Below are 19,635 nucleotides of genomic sequence, written 5' to 3'. Positions count from 1 at the left end.
ATAGCTCTAACCAACCAGAGACATGATTCAGCCCTTCTGCTGCTGAGCCAAGCTTGAGATGAGAAAGGCAGGATAATAGGTATCCTGTCACAGGGAAGTTTGACCACCTCCCAGACAGGACTTGGTGTATTGGGCAGGGTGCCAGCACCACTCTGACTACTTGAAGGGCACATTTGTTGCCCTCCTTGCGTACTCTAGTTCAAACCAGTTCAGGGAGCAGGTGGCTCCTGCTTTGGCGTGAAACTAGACAAAGTACATGGGAGTATCCTCCCTGCTGTCCAGCCCCTCCTCTTGGAGAGACCCCTGAATCGTTCCAACCCTTTCCTTGGGGTACTTAAGGGCTTACCTTACCTGTGGGTGGGTCCCTAGATTAGTCATGGGACAAGATTCAGATCCAATACCACTTCAACTTCGACCATCTGGGCACTCTGGACATCGCTGGACTTTGCTTTGGGAAGCGAGACTGCAACTGGGAAGACTACTGCTGCTCCTGGTCTCGTCGTCCTGCAAGTCTTCTGCAAAGTCTGTGCCTCTGCTCCATACTGGCTTTTCACAAGGCCTATGGACATCCAAGACACCCGACGGAATCTCCCTTGGAGTCAAGGAGTCACTCCCCTGCATCTGCAGGCACTACAATGAAGCTGACCGGTCTGCTGTTCCTGAGCTCCTACCGACTCTGAAAGGTTCAGAAACACAGGTTGTGGTTCTGCTGCTCCTTTAAGGCCTGCACTGTCTTCCTTTCAAGTTGGAGGCCAGTATCACTCTTCGGAACCGCTGACGCAGTAACCCTATGCACTGCGTCGACTTGCTGTTTCCAAGCTTGTTGACTCTCTCCTCCAGAGATCTTCGGGCTACAAGAAGCTCCAGCCTCGAGCATCTCCTGCAGCCAACATCTTCGCCTGCACCGCATCCTTTGCACTGTGGGCCTTCATCCTTTGGTGAGATGCTCGAGGTCCTCTTGTGACTCCTGTGCCTCTGGCCTGTGGGTCCTCTTGAGGGTCTTCTTCGACTCCAGTAGGCTCCCCTGCTTGCTCTGGCCTGCTCTGACTTACCTGCTCATGGTAAGTCACTTGGACGTTGCTGGTCCCAACACTGCACCTTTTTCAACAACTGCGTCCCTTGCCGCTGCCAAGACACTGACTCCTTGGCTCTTGACATCCAAGGTGGGGCAGCTAATGGTCCTGGTCTTCCTCAGTGTTGCCTGGTCCGCACAGCTGCAACTACAAGGGCACCATCAACTCTCCCCCATTCCCAGCATTGGTGGGCATTCGTCTCCCATGCCTCCTGGTCACTCCTAAGTGGCATAGACTCTGTCCCCTCTGCTTGCAGGTACTTCTCATCTCAAACCCACCTTTAGGTTCCACCAGGCACGTTCACCTCCTCCGCCAGCGGCATCTTCCTGAAATCCTCCATTGTGGTCTATGGTGGTTTTCGATGTCACTTTGCACCTATGCACCCGGCTTCCCTGGTGTAGGTTTCCTGGTTCCTGGGGTATCCATGGGTGGGGTAACTCTCCTACCTTCTATCTTCCACAGTGTTTCTTCCAGGTCCACTGGGAAGGGTCCTTCTTCTTAAAAATTGCTTCTACGACTTACCCGTAGACTTCCATTAAGCACACAGTTGTGTTTCCACTCTGCACACAGCCTCTGTGGTGTTCCTAGATACTTACCTTTTGTGGTTCCTTGGATCCCCGACTCTTCTACGTCTTCTGGGTCCATTCCACTATTTTAGTATATGGTTTGGTCTCCCCCTGGAGAGCACTGTGTATTCTGTACTATTTACATATTCAATTGACAAAGTATTGTGGGTATTGTGTTATATCACCGGGTAGGAGATAATACATTGTGTTAGTGAGGGTTAATAATAAATATTTTTTATAACTACACTGTGTGGTTCTTTTTCACTTAACCCATACCATAAGATTAAGTGCTGGTAAAACAAGCTGCTGTACACTTCTTCTGGACTAAGCCGGAAGGCTGCTCTTCACAGCTACCACTTAGAGAGCTTTCTAAGGTTGTCTAAGACCACTAAAATCACCACAGGTGTTGTCTGGATTAGTGCAGCGTGCTATACTTATCTTTTGTACAGCGTACTGACACCTTCGGGTAAAGTCTGCGCTATATAAAAATGCATTAAATAAATATACTTACATAAGTGAGCACCCTAAAAGTGAGATGTGGAAATATATAAACTAGCCAATTCTAGAGATGGTCAAGAGAATATTGCTCTAGGGGAGGCACACACACAAGATGGCCAAGCTAGACAAGGAAAGCTATTGAATAAGGAGCAAGCAAATGAGTGGCAATAAGACCACCCAGTGGTAAGCGATGGGTAGACTGTAAGCTCCTGTAAGTCCTTGATAAGCACGAAATGGGCATTTTACAAGCAGCCTGGGTAGCTAAGCCACTCGTACGTCAATTAAGAAACTCGAAAGCTAGCCTAAGATACACAGCTGTATGTGGGGAACGACATTTCAAATTGTATAATCATTTAAACATGACAATTCAAGAAAATCAACCTTTCGCTTTCATGTTCTTTAAAAACAATCTTCTTCTATGCACTAACAAAGTACTGCGATAAAAACCCATCTTCTTGTATTTGTTACAACTTTAAAGCTGTGAATTTGATAGGTCCTGCTCTTTTCTAGTTGCACCTCTGCCTCACTTTCAGCCGCTAGTGTAGCGCTCCCTTTGTTTTACAACCCTGTGAAGGACATTCATAATGCACCCATTTCGAGCTGGAAGCCATTTTATTATCATAACAATCCTCTCAGCGCTGTGTAGTCAGATGAGACAGAACCGGGGCTCGAGTTACGAGACACACGTCTTCAAACATTGCATCCATGACATTTCGTTCTAGTGCTCCTGGTGTTCGGTTCGTCTTACTCGGTGCTGTGATTGGACCATGGAGGCGGATATCCGGTGGCTGCAGGCGGAAGTGTGTTTCGTGCGGAGCCGGTGCAGAGTCGGATAGCATTTGCCGCACAATAGACTAATCGACTGTCTGCAGGAACCGCAGCAGCATGTCCTTCCCGGCACCGGTCAGCAAGCCTTCATGTCCAGACAACCCTCGGCTATTTTTCGACGTAGAGATCGGCGGGGAGTCCGGTGAGGCAATGTTTAGCCACGGAGAGCGGGAGGTGGATAAGAGGAGCTTCCAGCGCCCGCCAGTTGCACGCGGTCTATGTCACATTGGCTCTTTACAAGGAGTCCCGCAATCTAGCTAAGCATTTTATTTTTTTATTTTTAAGTGTTATATAGTGCTAGCTTGCCCCGTAGGTATCGGAGCACTTTACATACACACTGTAAAAACTGAAAAAAAATTGCATTACATAGTAGGAAGGCGGTAAGGAAGCAAAACGGAGATTAAAACATGATTAATCCCGACTATACATTAGATATGAGCTGTATTGAGTTGTATGATCTTTTAGGGACTTTAGCATGGCATTCCACATGAATCCTTTCCTGACCGACCCCTTAAATATTTTCAGGTTTTGAAAGGGGTTCGCTGCCCCTTCTGTTCACCCGCGTGGCAGGCTGCATGTTAACTCCTGTGGCCTAAAGCTTGTAATATGTAACACGCTTTTACACGTTTTATGTTGGAAAGCTGGGATAATAAACGTAATGTGGCAAATAATTGTTTTTTTTAGTAGCGTATATCGCGCTATGTACGGCACTTTTCCTCCGTAGAGGGCTTTTGTAGCGCATACTGCCCTGCTGCGTCTGTCACGGGCCCTGCGGCGATTCGGGCTACACCCGGCCGTTGAGTAACTATGGTGATGGGTGAAGCGCTGTAAAAGAAGGTAATTCTAGACACACACCAACGCTCAAATGGCAGTCCATATGCAGCACCGGTGCGGCGCTCTGTTGCTAGTTTACAGTAAACCGTAGTGTACCTAGAATAGACTTTCGATTTTCTTTGCTTTTATATTGATGGTGAACGAGTTACCCCTGTGACCCCCACACCAGTATTGTATATCCTTACCGTTCATTGCAGTCTGATATAGCGCATGATCCCAGGCGGTGTTGTAGCCCCACAGTAGTGAGACGCAACCATTCATTTAACTGACAGTAGTGTCGTTTCTTCATCTCTTTCAGTTGGTCGGATTGTATTTGAGGTATTTGCTGATATTGTACCCAAGACAGCGGAGAATTTCCGTGCGCTCTGTACTGGAGAAAAGGGCATCGGCCCTGTATCTAAGAAACCTCTTCATTTTAAAGGATGTCCGTTCCACAGAAGTGAGTTTTATTTTGTATTATACTGAAAAAAATCTTCAAGTGTTTTGAAATTGTATTTGGGTTAGTGTGTTGCACTTCACCCCCAGATATTGTCATTAACACAAGTCAGCAACTGAAACCGTGGTAAATCATGATGGCGTCCTTGTATTTTAATGTACCGTAAGAGCAGCTTACTTTGGTTTTATGCAATACACAGGCCCTGATTATAATTTGGGTGTACTGGTAATTACTGCATGCAGGAGTGAATAGTGCATGACTAACGAATAGTGTGATCACGGATAAAAAACGATTAGGTTTGTATTTGACACATGCTATGTACAGCATGTTGTAAATAACACCCAATTACACGTATGAGAAAAACCAGTGGAAAGTACCGCATACATGTATTTCCAGTCAACAGCTGGTGATTACATTTCCTGAAAATGTAGGGAATGAAAGAAAAGTTGTAAAAACAATACACCCCCCCCCCAACCAATAATGCAAAATCCGCCAAAAAACACTGTTTTGGGGGGGTGGGGGGGAATCATTTCACACGCAACTGCACATAGGCCTAGACCTCAAACAGGGATGTGCAACTAACGTTCTCACAAATTGATTGCAGCAGCTCACACTTCCATTCTGCAGTATACCACCATGACTGCAGCACTTCTAGGCCACTAAATCATGCTATGCTAGATCAATGTTCTGCTACAAAATATCGTGAAGCATGAGGATGGAAACCAGGCTATCAATTAATGACCTCAAATGGCGCAGCAATACAAGGCAAGAGCCAGGATTGACAGTTAGGCTGCAACGTATTAACATGGGTCATGTTGAGATCATGAGTATGTACAGGCTCGGTATGGGCACCATACCAAACATATTCTCATCGGTAGGGATGTCCGCGAGGCCAGCATAGGGATCCACTGCCTCCCTAGCCCCAACCCCCCTAAAAATGTTAGCAGCGCTAGAAGTCTTTGCAATAGGTAACCCACAGGAGACAGTAGGATTGGTGCTTGGTATCACTTAGTCAACCTTTAGCAGAATACTCTGGTAAGTGATGAATGCCTTGCAGAGAATGAGTGCAAAGCAAACATCTATGCTACAGCAGGATTTCCTGGCAATCTAGGGCCAATTGACTGCACTAATCTACACCAGGTGACCTCGCGTAGACAGGCAGGACAAGTGTGCCAAAACTAAGCACACCATTCATGTGTAAATGTGGATCTGTATACTGAACTGCTGTGTAGGGTGCACTAGGTGAAACCACGTAAGGATCCTACAAGAAGCAACATTAGTCAAACTGGTGACACGTCACCCATAACCTAATGTGCATAAAAAGCAACCCTTCACCGTCAGATTACAGTGCAGCAGTTAAGGGGGTGTTGGCAAGGGGTGGACTGTTGTGATGTAGTATGAGTATAGAGGTGTGGACCAGCTGATTAGGTAGGGAAGAGGGTTGATAGTTGTTGTGTCTGGAAGGGGATGTCTGTGGAAGGATTGGGTGAAAAGATATGGTAGTACGCCAAGGGGAAGAAAAATGGGCTGGGGAGTGTAAGGAAAAAAGGGCTTTTTCCAGCCGCCCCCCCCACACACACATTTTGCCCCCATGTGGACGCAATGCTGGTTTTCGACTATTGACGCCTGCTGACCAGTGCCTTTTCCCTAAAACTGTTGTGTGAATTGGCAATCGACTGAGACTTTACCCACTTATAAGTCCCTGATACATGGTACCAAGGGCATAGCTAGTAAAGGGACCCCCAGGGATGTAGCACAGGTTGGTGCCACACTGGACAAATCAAGTAAACTAAATAAATAAATACTGACAGGTCTGCCATTGCATACTGCAGGAGCAGTGCAAACTGCTCGATCTCTTCTGCGCCCTCGCCATGTGTGGAACAGTCAAATGCACTGCTTTTAGTATATGTCGGGCACCCCTGGATAAGGCCTCTTGTTCCCAGGAGGAAATGTGTAGTATATTAAGACTGTAGACCTGTAAGTGCAAGCTTATGTCTCTATAATGTCTTTACCATTAAAGTACAATATAGGTGATAGGCTGTCCATAGAATAACATTGAAATTGCATCCGAGCAGACTAGAGTTGCTAGCTTGTTTATGGTATCACCTAAATATGTCGAGTTTGGTGTCAAACAACGTGCCTTCTCTTCCCTGACACACATCTTGCGTCAGGAAAGGCCGGCATGCATCCAGGGGGCACCTTAGAAGTTGCCCACCTGGTTGCCCCAGCTTCACTTTGCTCTGGCTGATGAGTAGGCATTTCCCTGCACCTGCTGCCTCTAAGACAGGATTCTCACCTCATGTCAGTTAGTGTGATCACTCCTAGGAGTAAGTAACCAGGACTGGGCAGGAAGTAGGTCACACCTCCCTCCTACCCTGCTGGCTAGTGAAGTGGCACATGAGAGCGGTGAGCTTCAAAAGCTGCACCACCTCTAATATGCTTCTGGTCTGTCCCAGAGAAGAGGACACAGACCTCTTCTTGCCCCCGGTGCAATTGGGCAAGATGGGAAAGTAGGTTTGCAGGAGGTGTACACCTCCAGGAAAGCTGGCCACGCCTCCAGGCTGAGCAGCCTGATCTGTACACCTAAAATAGAATTCTGCCATCTTTGAGGGCAGCAATAGTGGGTTCTGGGTAGAAAAGGTGACCTACACCATGGGGTGTGGTCACCTCAGGGGCGGATTAACTGCAGGGACTAGCTACCCATTAACTATGTCCCCCCGCTCCCCTTAATGTTGGATTTAAGACCAGAACCTCAGATCTGAACAACTTATTTTTTGGGAGGGACCAAGAGGAGACCTATGTTGCAGACAAAAGGACTTTGCCTGCTGCACCAAAGCAAAATAGGGATACTGTGTCCCTGAAGCAACAGTTTAGGAACTGAGTAAACAACTCTCGTCCTCAGCTAAAACTCTGTACTCCCTGGAAGACGGACCCCTGCAGAAGTCAGAAGCACCTCGAGTCTCCCTTGGATTAGTTGGTCTAGTCCCCTGTAAAATGCATATAAAAACACTCGCTGGATCTAAAGAACCGCTGGTCATTGGACCCTCTGCGGGATCACCCAAATCTAGATCCTGCTTATTGGGTAGTTAGACTGTCCATGGGATCGTGAGGTCTGCCGACATTGCTCTTCAGTAAGCGAGTTGATGGACTCCTCCCAACCCATGCACGGACGGTGGTGAGGGTGTGGAAGGCGGCCACGAAATACCGGAGGTGGGAAAAGAAACTCTGAGGTGACTCCTTTCTGGGCAGGAGATTTTCTTAAGGAAGTAGGCAGTATAACTGGGTTCGCCTAATAGGAATTCGCAACAGAGACACTAGGCGACGTCTGGAGAGGAGGAGCGTATGTCACATTCAAAGGGCTGCAGCGAGACTACACAATGGGACGTGGGAATGGCTTCTATACATGCGATTAGGACATGCACTTAGGAAACACAGCAGGGAAGGACATGCACTTAGGAAACACAGCAGGGAAGGAGAAACAATAATAGAGGTCAGCCCACTAGTGGATCGAGTGCTTCATAGCAGATACGTGACAAGACAGTTTCCCTATTCTATAAAAAAAAAATAATCAACAATGCTCCAGATCCACGACCTCACTCAGGCAGACATGGGAACAAGATGTTGCACACTAGACGACAAGCAATTGGTGGAAGTACTCCAGGGCCCAAGGGAGGTAGCAATCCGGGCCAGATTCGGACTCCTGCAACTCAAAATACTACATAGGGTAATACACTATGTCCGTGATCTCTAGAAAAGGGAGGTGTGAAGATGCAAGCTGCCACAGGGTGCGGGTTGGAGGATCCTTATATCACTTGCTCTGGGAGTGCCCGAGCATTCGTGCATTCTGGATAAAGATCGCTCGAGAGATGTCGTAGGTGGTGGGTGTGGAATTTCTACTAGACCCCAAATGGTTCCTTTGAATAACGGAGGCTAACGAAGACTGGCCTTGACATATGAAGTTATGGTTGGTAGCAATAGTTGCTAAACGGACCATTGCAAGGAAGTGGGGGGCGACGTCCACCCCAATACTGGGGGAATGAGAAAATGCCCTGGACTGGTACTGGAAAGCAGAGTCAATGATATATAAAAGTAGAGGGTGCCCCATGATAGGAGAGACAATTTGGGCGGCATTGCTGGTTCATTGTGGACTTTAAGAGGGATGCAGGTAACAACTGTATTCTTTATCTTTTTTGACAAGTGAAGGTCCACATAAATAGTCTCCCCAACGTCACTTGCAGCCTCTGCACTCAGGCCTCCGTGACTGCTCAGGTAAGGAAAACCTTGATGCCTAAAGACAACTCTGCAGCCGGAGCCCCATGGCTTTGAAGAGAAGGACCAAAGGTGACCTGCTCTTCCCCCGCTCCCCTCTCGTGGTTACAGAGCAATGCAAGGCCTGAATTCACTTACTGGTTCAGCACGAGTTGCTTCCTAGCCGGAGCCTGCTGCCTCTTTTTACAGAGACTGATCCCCATTGAAACTGATATCGCTCCCGAGGCTGATTTGCCCTGGTCACCCTCGTGCCACTGTTTGTGCTGCCTTGGATCTTGCCCATCACCGTAACTCCTGGAGATTGGTCCAATAAATCGATGTACTGTACCAGTTTGCAGAGCTTGTTCTTCTTCCATAGGATAACGCAGAATTCAGAAATTGCATGGTGTGCACTTTTTAAAGTGAAAAGAATTTATATCAGAAAACGTACTTACCTAAACAATTTCTCTCTGATTCCTAGATATATACAAATCTACTTGCTATTTTCATAAATTGGTGTGGATCTCCTTCTTGAGTAGTATTTTCATTTATTAATCACTCTGTGTATTTGTAGATGTCGCACACTCCTCTGTGTTAAGCCTAAGGCTGCTTGACCAGAGTACCTCTTTATAGAGCACTTTGCGATTGCATAGCAAGCCCTGTCCACGAGTAGGGAACCCCTGGACTCTTTACATGGTATCTCAGATTATTGATATCACTTAAAGAGCCAGCTTCCTACTGTTGAGAGGTTGAGACTTTAAGGAAAAGACAGGAAAAAATGCTCCCTAAGACAATTAAAGGAAGCTGGAGCATGGATACAGCTAAAAGCGGCAGCCTCAAAAAAGAATTCCAAAAGGTATTGGGAAATAATCGCCGACTGCTGTGGCTCTAGAGTGAAATCCCTCCCTATACCCATAAAAGAAGATGAATGGAAACTTCATTTGTTAGAACTGCATAACGCAAATTTTAATTCCTTCAAGTAAAAAATGGTGACACCCGACCAGTCTAAAATTTCTGTATCCAATTACGTACATTCAATCGATGGAGTGGCTGGAGCTATTAAAAAAATGAGATCCTCAGGAGCAATGTGCCCTGATGAAATTCCCATGACCGTAATAAAAAAGGAGCCACTTTTGTGGGCTACCTATCTAGCTCCACTATTTAATCTTTGCTACTCCCAGGGGAAAACACAACCATCCTGGTCGGGAAGTATTTTAATTCCTCTGTACAAAAAGGGCCCTAGAGAACACCCAGGTAATTATCGACAAATAGCCTTACTGGATACGGCGGGGAAAATATTTGCACGTACTATCCTCGATCACCTCACGGAATGGGTGATGGAACAGAAAATCCTCCCCATAGAACTATCAGGTTTTAGGAAAAATCATTCCACTCTAGACAATATTTTTATGTTGACATTAATTGAGGAGAAATACACAATTACTTGTAATTCAAATGTATACTTGGATTTCATAGATTTTTCAATAGCCTTCGATAAGGTAGATCGACCGTTATAGAGAAAATTGTAAGATGGGTTTGCCTTCACCCCATCTATCATTAATTATTGCACTACATTCTCAAACTTGGTGCCAGATATTAATGGGTGGAAATCAAAGTTTATCAGATGTAATCCCTACAGAAAATAGTTTGAAACAAGACTGCTTGTCACCACCGCTGCTATTTTCTCTTTGTATAGCAGTTTACCCGACTGCTTGGCTCAAACTGATGGAGATGCACCAAAGATAAGTACCTGGCCTTTTGCATGTCTTTTATATGCAGATGATATTGTAGTAATGGACCGAACCCCTCTTGGGTTAAAAAGAAAGCTGGTATCACTACAAAAATATACAGTGGGCCACTTCTTGAAAATAAATGTCTCTAAAAGTGAAAATGTAATTATGAAAAGTATTAAAAGTAGAAAATCATGTAAGTTTAGGTGGCACATTGGGAAATATATGAAGAACCAACACTAACAAGAGCCACATGCCTATATCTATGGATAGCACAAAATGGGCCCAAGGAGGGGTCCCAATATTATACACAAGTGACTAGGGCTGACAATTACATATTTCAATCTTCGAGTTACTTAGCAAAAATATTTTTATCATCATGCCAAATATAGTTATCAAGCTTCAGCAATACATAAATACATAGAAATCAACAGTAATAATATACAATGTCCCACACATCACATTCATAGTTATCATTCATACTAATATTCACTCATAATAACATTCATTCATTCTACAAAACCACTTCCTGAAACATCACACATTAATCAAGATGGGAAAGCTGGCAACTGATGTTGAGATGGAAAGATCTCGTGTATCATCCCAATGGTAAGCGGGAACGAAGTCCAGAAACACGAGCAGAGTTAAACGCCTATGCGCGTTTTGGTGTATGGCCCAGGGCAGGGCAACACCTTCACCAGGGCAGAGATGGTTAGGTCGAGTTGGACGCACAAACACACCTGTAGAAATATTCGCTAGAGTTCTTTTAACAAAGTCGGGGATAAGGCCTGACGGTATGATAAAACAGGATCTGTAATCCGCAGAACTACCTCGGAAACGATATAAAGTCAGGTCCGGAGGCCATTCAAGCTACCAAGGATATCATTGAGAGAATGGTTAACGGAGATACAAAGGCAATGAATCAGTACATTTCCTCGATGCGGCAGAAATTCAAGTAGGCATTAATAGTCCATCCAGAAAGGAAAATCCTTCGGCAGTCCAGTGGGGCGGGAACCCCTATGGCTTTCTGGATGGACTTTTAAAGCCTGCCCGCATCAAGGAAATTTACTGATTCATTCCCTTTGTATCTCCGTGAACCATTCTCTCTATGATATCCGTGGTAGCTTGAATGGCCTCCGGACCTGACTTTATATCTGAGATGGGATGCTGATTTCTTGAATTTTTTGTTCGAAGCACTTTGTCAGTGTGTCGCAGAGTGCCTTAGAAAGGGGTGCCACGGTTGGTCAGAGGATCGGAGTTGCTGAGCATGGATATTATCTTAAAGAGCTTGTGCTTGGTGTGTGTATGCAGTGAATACATAGCAGAGGCCTGCATGGGCCTACAAAACCTGAACCTTGAGTTTTCCAGCATTGCAACCCCTTGCCATTAACTCTGCAAAGGAAACATTTACTTTACAGTTGTGTGTTATGAGGTGGCCCATAGGAGCACTGACCGTGTTACTGATCAGGAAGAATTGGAGCAATGGGTAAAAAGTATCACATTTAGGCTTTGTTCATAATGTTTCCAAACGAGATAAAGCAATTGGATCATGGTTTCGCTAGTTGAGTAAAAGATTATAGTGTTCCCAATTCATTTAAGGCAATACTTTAACTTCGTAAAGGAGAGCTTCAGCAACACCAATGTCTTGCTCTATATGGCTTGGGCATCCAACGCATTATATAGGTTTAGATGAGAAAATCTCAGTCATAAAAGTATTGTTTAAACAAATGGGTGTGAAATGTGATCTGCGATTGTGTGGAACATTTCTATCTGCGGTAACAATCGCAGTAATTGGAGCATGGATTAAATGGATGTCTGTATGGAAGAGTGTTTCCTACAGGATGCCTCCTTCTGGAAAGTCGAAGAAATGCCTTTGCTTGAAGGGGACTTGTCCCCTTTCTGATTGTCAGTGACTGAGGCAGGAAATGTCTGTTCCGTACATAGTCAAGAGTGGATGCAAAGCATTGATATTTCATTGATTTTTAGCAAGGAAAGGAGCATGACCTCTTTCCTATGTGATATGCAAATGTTTTCAATGTACAAATTCAGATTCTCAATACTAGCTGCGGTGCTTATTTGTTTTTTTTTTTTGTAAAATTTTTATTTTGCAAGTTATATCATAGAAGTAGAAAAGAGAGGAAAAACAGTGGAAGAGTGAGCAAGAGAAATAGGAAGGAACAGGCGACATTCCGCCATGTATCCCCACACAGGGGGTGCTTTAGAACATGTTCTCAAGAACCGCGAGCGACAGCTTAGCAACGCCAAAGTCTTATGTTGGAGCCTCCAGCGGTGGCGAGGCACGCTCACTGTGCCGTAGTAAGTCCCAAATCTCAAAGAGGAGGAGCGACTCAGTCTCGGTCACAGACCAAAGATAGGCCAAATCGTATGCCCATGTAAGCAAAACCTGTCGCAATAAAGAGATAAACATTCCCAACATAACAACCCACCCCCCCCCCCCCACCCCCCACCCTCAACCCTGGTGGTGGCGACCAACATTCATTCAAATCATCACAACATACGCAGGTGGCTAAAATTGGAAGAGGTGGAGCGCACGAAGCGCCGAGGGACACACTGCTGAGGGCAATCCACGGGACAGAAAACGGACCTGCTTATTTGTTTTTAAATTGGGACTTGATTCAATGTTCAGATGACTGGCTTTGAGAATTTAAATTTATTAACACATTAGCACCAGTATGTTGTGACCGTGAAGGCTCTAAAAACAACCTGACTTTTTAGAATTGCTGAGAGGCTATCACTTTATACAGAGAACTCACACAGAAAACCCTGTTGTAGGTTAGCAGAACGAAAATTGTCTATTGCTGTTATTTTCCAGTATATTAAAGAATCGCCATTGCTTTCCGCCAACTCTCGCTGAATGTTCACATAGGTGTAGTGTAGTGCAACACCTTTTGACATTAGTTTGGTTTGGGATGCGCTAACCTAGTCAATAGATTAAAAAAAAAAAAAAAAGCTCTGTAGGGCCTCCCTTATTAAGGAGATGTCCTGCCATTAATTGCTGGAAAACCAATACACTATCTATTACCATTGTGAAGAGGTAAGTCTTGCTGATATGTTAATGCATTTGGTATGGCTGAAAAATGAACATTTGCACCGGTCTTTGAAACTCGGTTATGCCAACACATCGGAAATGAGGTACTTTTTCAGTTGCACTTTAGACATAGTCTTATTTCTATCTTGTGGTTTTTCTTACATGCACCTGCTGTAGGTTTTCTTCTTTATAATTACTGCTGTTAAGCTAGTTTACTATTCCGTTCCGCTTTTTTTTTTAATGGCTTCCTTCTTTAAAATGCCCATAAATTGTTTTCAAATTATTTTGTTACGACTCATGATATTACAAAGTTGTTTTGTTTATGGTATAAAAGTGGTATAGTAGTTTTATTTTTTATTTTTTATAGTTATAAAAAAGTTCATGCTCCAGGGAGGAGACTTCACAAACCAAGATGGCACTGGAGGAGAAAGTATATATGGCGAAAAATTTGAAGATGAACATTTTCACTATAAGGTAATGTTTTTGGAATAAAAGCATAGTCTGTTTACCAAGTGTGCTCCACTTGAATTTTCACACAAGACTACTAGAAGGGATGATCATCTTGCTAAAGGGGTGCTAGGATACAGCTCTGGCTTCCCTATACCAGTTTGGACTTATGCTACCTGGTACTTTTGATATTTTCGATAAAAGGCTACAGTTGGACCATAAATCAGATTGGTTTGTGATGTCATACAAACCCTAGGTTGATAATGATTGGACATAATTTTAAAATACTAAATGGTCTGCATTCACTTAAGCAGATATGGCAACATAGTCCTTAAGAAGCTACTTGTTCTATATATTTCAAATGTGTAACCAGTTTACTCACTAGCTGAATCTGTTTCTGCAAGTTTCGTAGGTGTTACATTCAATTCATCACTATATTTATTATTGAAATCATACACCTTCAGGTTTGTATGTAGCACGAACCAAACTAAAAGACAGCATAGTGTTGTACAGCGTCAAAGACCAGCAAAAACATAATGATTGATAGCGGTAGTTAGTTTGTGAACTATTAATACAAAGATTGGTGTCTTCTAGCTCTCTCTCTCTCCCTAAGTGGAGCAACATTGGAGTGGTCCTGATGGTTACAGGGATGTTGTTCCAGACCTTGGGTGCATAGGTGGAAATGATCTGCAACCTTGTATTTTCTTATTTCACGGATTAGTCTCCAGTCTGATGGTGCACTGGCTGTGGTGTGCTGAGAACCACCAGAGATGTTGGGCTTGTCTGTAAGATAAGCAGGGGTGCTGGTTGTAAAAGGATTTGTAAAAGATGGAGCTCATATTGAAGAGGGTGTAGCCTGGCAAGGGCAGCCAATGGAGTTCCTTCAGAATGGGGGTGATGTGATCATACTTTATGCCCTGGATGAGACATGCTGCAGCGTGTAGGATGCCCTTAAGGGGTGCCAGTATGGACTCAGGAGAGCATGGAGCAGGGTGTTACCATCATCCACATGTGAGAGTACGAAGGCCTGACTAGCAGTTACGAAGTGATTCTGTGGAAGAAATTGTTATAGTGATCTGGTAATAAACATCCTTTGTTAGGTCTCGCCTAGCGATGCAGCGGGAAGCGCTGTTGCTAGCGAGATCTATTGTTGTTGACGTGAGTCGGAAGAGGGACAGGACATGTGCATATGCACAAAGGACTGCAGTTGTGCACGCGTATGGCAGCGTTTGTACACCTCCAAGGACATGAGATGTGGACGCGTACAGGTAGAGTGTGTTTTCAGCTTGCGCCCTGACAGCAGATGTGCACACGCACGATCACATCTTTGCTAGCTACCAGGCTGCGCGTGATGTCCTGAAGAGTCTTCTTCTTTGACACCTCCCAAAGAGCAGCAATCGCCATGGCCTTGTACTTTGATACAACGCCCATAATGCTTGTTACAGAGTGCTGCCCGGCCCCGGGGGCTCCGGTAAAGCCCACCTCCACATACAAGCTGCGGGCCCCCTCGTGCAAGGACGGGGGAGAGAGCATGGAGGCGGACACTCGCATCAGCAGATCCAGCGTAAAGGTAAACGCTCACGGCGCTGTGTTTCACACCCCATCTTGCTGCATTTCACATCACCCCCTGCTGCAGTTCCACTGACAGCTGCGCCGTCTTACCGGTAGACAAAGTGTATTTTCAGCGGCATGGCTACAGGTCCAGACTTGCAGCTCAGCTCGTATTTCGGGCGGGGAACCAGGGATCACATGCGGGACGGAGGGGTCTTCACATCTTCTCATACCCTGTCAGACTGTGCATAGGCCCAGACACTGAAATCTCTCGTAGCCCCCGTGCCCCTGAACCAGAGGTCCCTCCCCACCGCCGTGCCAGTCCCGTGTCCTGTAACGCCACTCATCGAGGGCAGAGGGTTCTGCCAGATGCCCTCGCCGCACACAAGGAGTCTGCAAGGACCGGCCGACAGGTAAAGCGATGCTTTAATTTTTAAATCACAGTATTGCAGGGAAACATTACAAATCTAGATGCATATTTCTTTTATATTCCGTAATGTAAAAGCTGCCCATTTTTCCTTTCTACATTTGATTTTGAAAAATTACAGTGTCTCATTTGCAGGTGTATGTTTTCGCCCCATTTGGTGCACATCGTTTCAGTTTAAGTATCTGTTTCTGGAGCGCTAAAGGTCTCACGTTTACACAAGTTTAAGCTATTGGCATTGTAAATGTTAATGCCTTTCATTTGAGTCTTAAAAACCAAAACAGAAATAAGTTATTGTCTACAAAGCCAATAGCTCAAACTCGTGTAAATGCGAGACCTATTGCATTGCAAATGCTTGTTTTTTTTGCCAGTATATTTCTTGTGTGTGAGGTTGGTGTCCGTGGTGAATCCAGGTGACTTGCATTCACGAAACTTGGAGTTCAAAGCAGGATTTCTGTCTTGGCTGACTGTAAGGTAGGTGCTGGACATCTAGAACCTGATGCAGGCAGTGTTGTATATCTGAAGCGGATGAGACTTTCAAATAGAGTTGGGTATTATCGACATATTGGTGAATCCCGATGCTGTTATGTGAGTAGAGCACCTAATGGCTTCATGTAGAGCTTGTCGATGACAGCATGGACTCCTTGGGCACTCTGTAGGTGATTCTTTGGGACCGTGAGGTTCGTAGGTGTTGTATCTGCATCTCTGCTACACAAAGTAAAGATGGAATCGATATTGCAGTTCAGAAGAAAAAAAACTGGTCGTCTATTGCAGTGGTTCCCAAACTTTTGACTCCTGAGGACCCCCATTAAGTCACTACTGGAAGCTGGGGACCCCCAAGCAATTTGTACTATTTAAATTTCAAACAAGTCCGTACGCAACCTCACCCCGGTTTGGGATCACACCCGCGAGGACATGAAGGTTTGGTCTCGTATGCCACTGACCATATACGGGAGGTCAGCTATATTCAAAATGGTGGCGCTCCCGCGGCTCGCGTACCATCTGCAGAATCATCCATACCCGATTCCGCCTCGCTGGTTCCAGCAGGTTTCTGCACTGGGTGGGTTCCTCTGGGAGGGGGGTGCTGTCTGGGTGGCATTGCGGACGTGCTTCCTCTCGACATACACTGGTGACCTCGCCACGTCTGATGTACTCTCTTACTACCAAGCAGCGCACCTCTTTGTCCTTAATGATTGGTGGTCCATAAGCTGCTGTATTCGGCGCTGCTTCGGTGGGGTCTTCCATCTGCCACACAAGTAGTCTTTTCGGTCTGGCGGCAGACGCTGCGCAGAATGGGCTGGTGGAATGTACTTACTCAGGTGGACCCCCCTCTGGCGCAATGGCCCACCCAGCCTGCCCCACTTGGAGGCCCTACGGGGTTTGCGGGGTGGTGTGCAATAGGCATCTCCACGTTGGGAGACGTATTATCAGGTAGCACCCTGAAGTCCTTTCAAAACCTACGAGACGAATTCGAGATGCCACGCTCCCAGTTCTTTCGCTACCTTCAGTTCCGGCACGCACTGACTCCGTATCTGACTGACGTTGACCAGCTTCCTGAATTCAGCCCGCTCGAGGCCAAGCTATTTATGGGGGAATTGCCAGACAAAAAACTGTCCCGTATCTACCAGACTCTGGTTCGACACTGTTCCCCTGACTTACAGAGACTCCGGGCTGCGTGGGTCCAGGATGTGGGAGAGCTGGGGGAGGAAGACTGGGTGGAGGCCCTGGCAAGTCCTAGGGGGGCGGCAATTTCCACACGCTTGAGACTAATACAATTCAAATACCTGCACCGCACCTATTTCACCAGGGAGCTCTTGTGGAGGGCAGGCATGATAGGTTCTCCGGACTGTTTACAATTGAGTCGGAGGTGGGCACACGTCTACATACCACCTGGGGGTGCACGGAATTGCATAGGTTCTGGACCGGAGTTTTCAGGTGTGTATCGGAGGTGCTGGCCTGGGAGCTTCCTAGAGACTCGAAATTGGCCTTGTTACATGTTCTGGAGGGAATTGGGGGTAATAGGTAGAAACGACACCTATTGTTGCTGGGACTGACATTGGCAAAACGGGACATTGCTAAAGCCTGGAAGGCGCCCCGGGCCCAGCCCCTGGCCGCCTGGAAGAACGGTATGGATTTTTGCATGGGGCTGGAGCAACCCATATTTCAGGCCAGAGGGTGCCCCCCGTAAGCACTTCAAGAGGTGGGCAGATTACCGCGGTCTGGACTTGGATACTCCACCTGAGAGCGATGCCCTCCTGACAATTTAACAGATGGGGGTTGCTGAGGGGGCTCGGGTGGAGCTCGGATGGGTCTGGCTTGTGATCATGGCATGTACTGACTTTCCTTGTTATCTAGTAGACGGCTGCAGCGCACTTAGGGGGGGGGGGGAGGGTTGAGTGGGGGATGTTCGTATTTTATGAAAACGTCTGACGATGTCCATATTGTTTGAATACTGTGTGCACCAGACTCCGGGGCTTCGGAGCTATGCATTCTTTGTATGTGCAGACGAATAAAATTTGTTTAAAAAAAAAACAGAAGTCCGTGAAAAATACACAAACAAGTGCATGCCAAACAAATACTCTAATAGCTAAAGATTTGATTATTTTATATTGAAAAAGTTTGCAAAAATCTAAAGATTTTAATTGGATGGTTGGTGCTGCACCTCGGCAACTAGCTTTTCCGTGTTTGCTCTTATTTTGCGGCATGCGGCTTCTGCCAGGGCCGCACTGGAAACTCAAGGCAGCCCTGGCAAATGTTGTCAGAACAGTCCCTCCACTGTGCGCACCAAGTGTAGCGAGTGAGCCTGACAACTACAAAAGGACCCTTGGGGGGCTGTCGCCCCCCCCCCCCCCCCATAAAATTTGGAAAAAATGGTGCATTTCACATACATTTGTCATTATATATTGAATTGTATTAGCTTTTAAAGCATAGTAAATGATGACCTTACTTTGTAGCAGGATACAACTATCTTTTGTTGGGACTCCTCAATGATTCCCTCATTATCACCCACCGACAGTGCTTCTTATCTCTCCATAGCTCCTCTGTCACATGTATTGCATTTGTTTCATAGCATCTCTTATACCAGTGTAGGGCAGAGACAATGAATCATAAATGTGCAAATCAGTGTACAGAAAATGTTACATAAGGCAAAGGGGTCTTCAAGGTGTGAGATTTGTCCTCTATACCTGTAGGCCTTTTTTTTGGAATGTGTCATGGACCCCTAGGGGTCCAGGGACCCCAGTTTGGGAACCACTGGTCTATTGTTTATATAGTTTTTATTTGTCAGTTACTTAAGTACATACACATAAATAGAAGGCACAGACTCCCCATGACCATTAACACAAATCTCAATCTTTACCCAGAAAAGGCTTTGCAAATGATTATTTGTGCAAAGCAGTCAACTTTGATGAAGCAGTAAACTGTTGAATTTGCATCAAAATAGCTGCCTGAGGCTTCTGGTGATAGAACGTTTAGAACCTAGGCCAAAATGCTTGAGCTGCACAGTCGATAATGGTGTTGACATTATTTCTGATAATCTGACTTGTTAGAAATAAAGTGCCTAATGCGGGGTAAGTGACTGTGTTTTCCTCAATAATAGACGAGGTAACGTGTCCCTAAAGATGAGATTTAAAACCTTTCAAATAGCAATCAGAAAAAATAAATCACGTATTAGGATATTGGATTCAATGCTTAATTCAAAATCTTTAAATCAGTAATTTGGAACATTGAAGACTTCTTAAAATATTAAGTGCAATACAAACATGGGGGCGTGGCTTGGCCGGCTGCAAAATGGCTGCACTCTTGAGTCGGCTCTGCGGCCAAGCATCCTAATCCGACAAGATCCTGCGGGCATTTTCATCCTACCTGCACTTCGAAGCTGTTTCCTGATTCCGCACAGTGAGAGGCCTTTATTGACTCTACTCTCCGACTCGGTTCAGCGGCTGGGATACA

The 19,635-nt window shown here is 45.6% G+C and overlaps 1 protein-coding gene across 1 annotated transcript in view; it reads left to right on the top strand.

Moving 5' to 3' along the window:
• The first annotated feature begins 2,925 nt into the window (after window positions 1–2,925).
• Window positions 2,926–19,635, top strand: part of PPID (peptidylprolyl isomerase D) — a 103,850-nt gene continuing 87,140 nt past the window's right edge. The window contains exons 1-3 of the mRNA XM_078676995.1: window positions 2,926–3,107; window positions 4,098–4,238; window positions 13,630–13,736. Coding sequence (XP_078533121.1) covers window positions 3,023–3,107; window positions 4,098–4,238; window positions 13,630–13,736 — 333 coding nt within the window. The 5' untranslated portion in view covers window positions 2,926–3,022. The remainder of the gene's footprint in view (window positions 3,108–4,097; window positions 4,239–13,629; window positions 13,737–19,635) is intronic.

The sequence above is a fragment of the Lissotriton helveticus genome, chromosome 2_1 (genome assembly GCF_964261635.1).
Source record: "Lissotriton helveticus chromosome 2_1, aLisHel1.1, whole genome shotgun sequence".
Classification (NCBI taxonomy): domain Eukaryota; kingdom Metazoa; phylum Chordata; class Amphibia; order Caudata; family Salamandridae; genus Lissotriton; species Lissotriton helveticus.
Note: the sequence above shows the minus strand (reverse complement) of the source record. Positions and strands in the feature narration are given on the sequence as shown.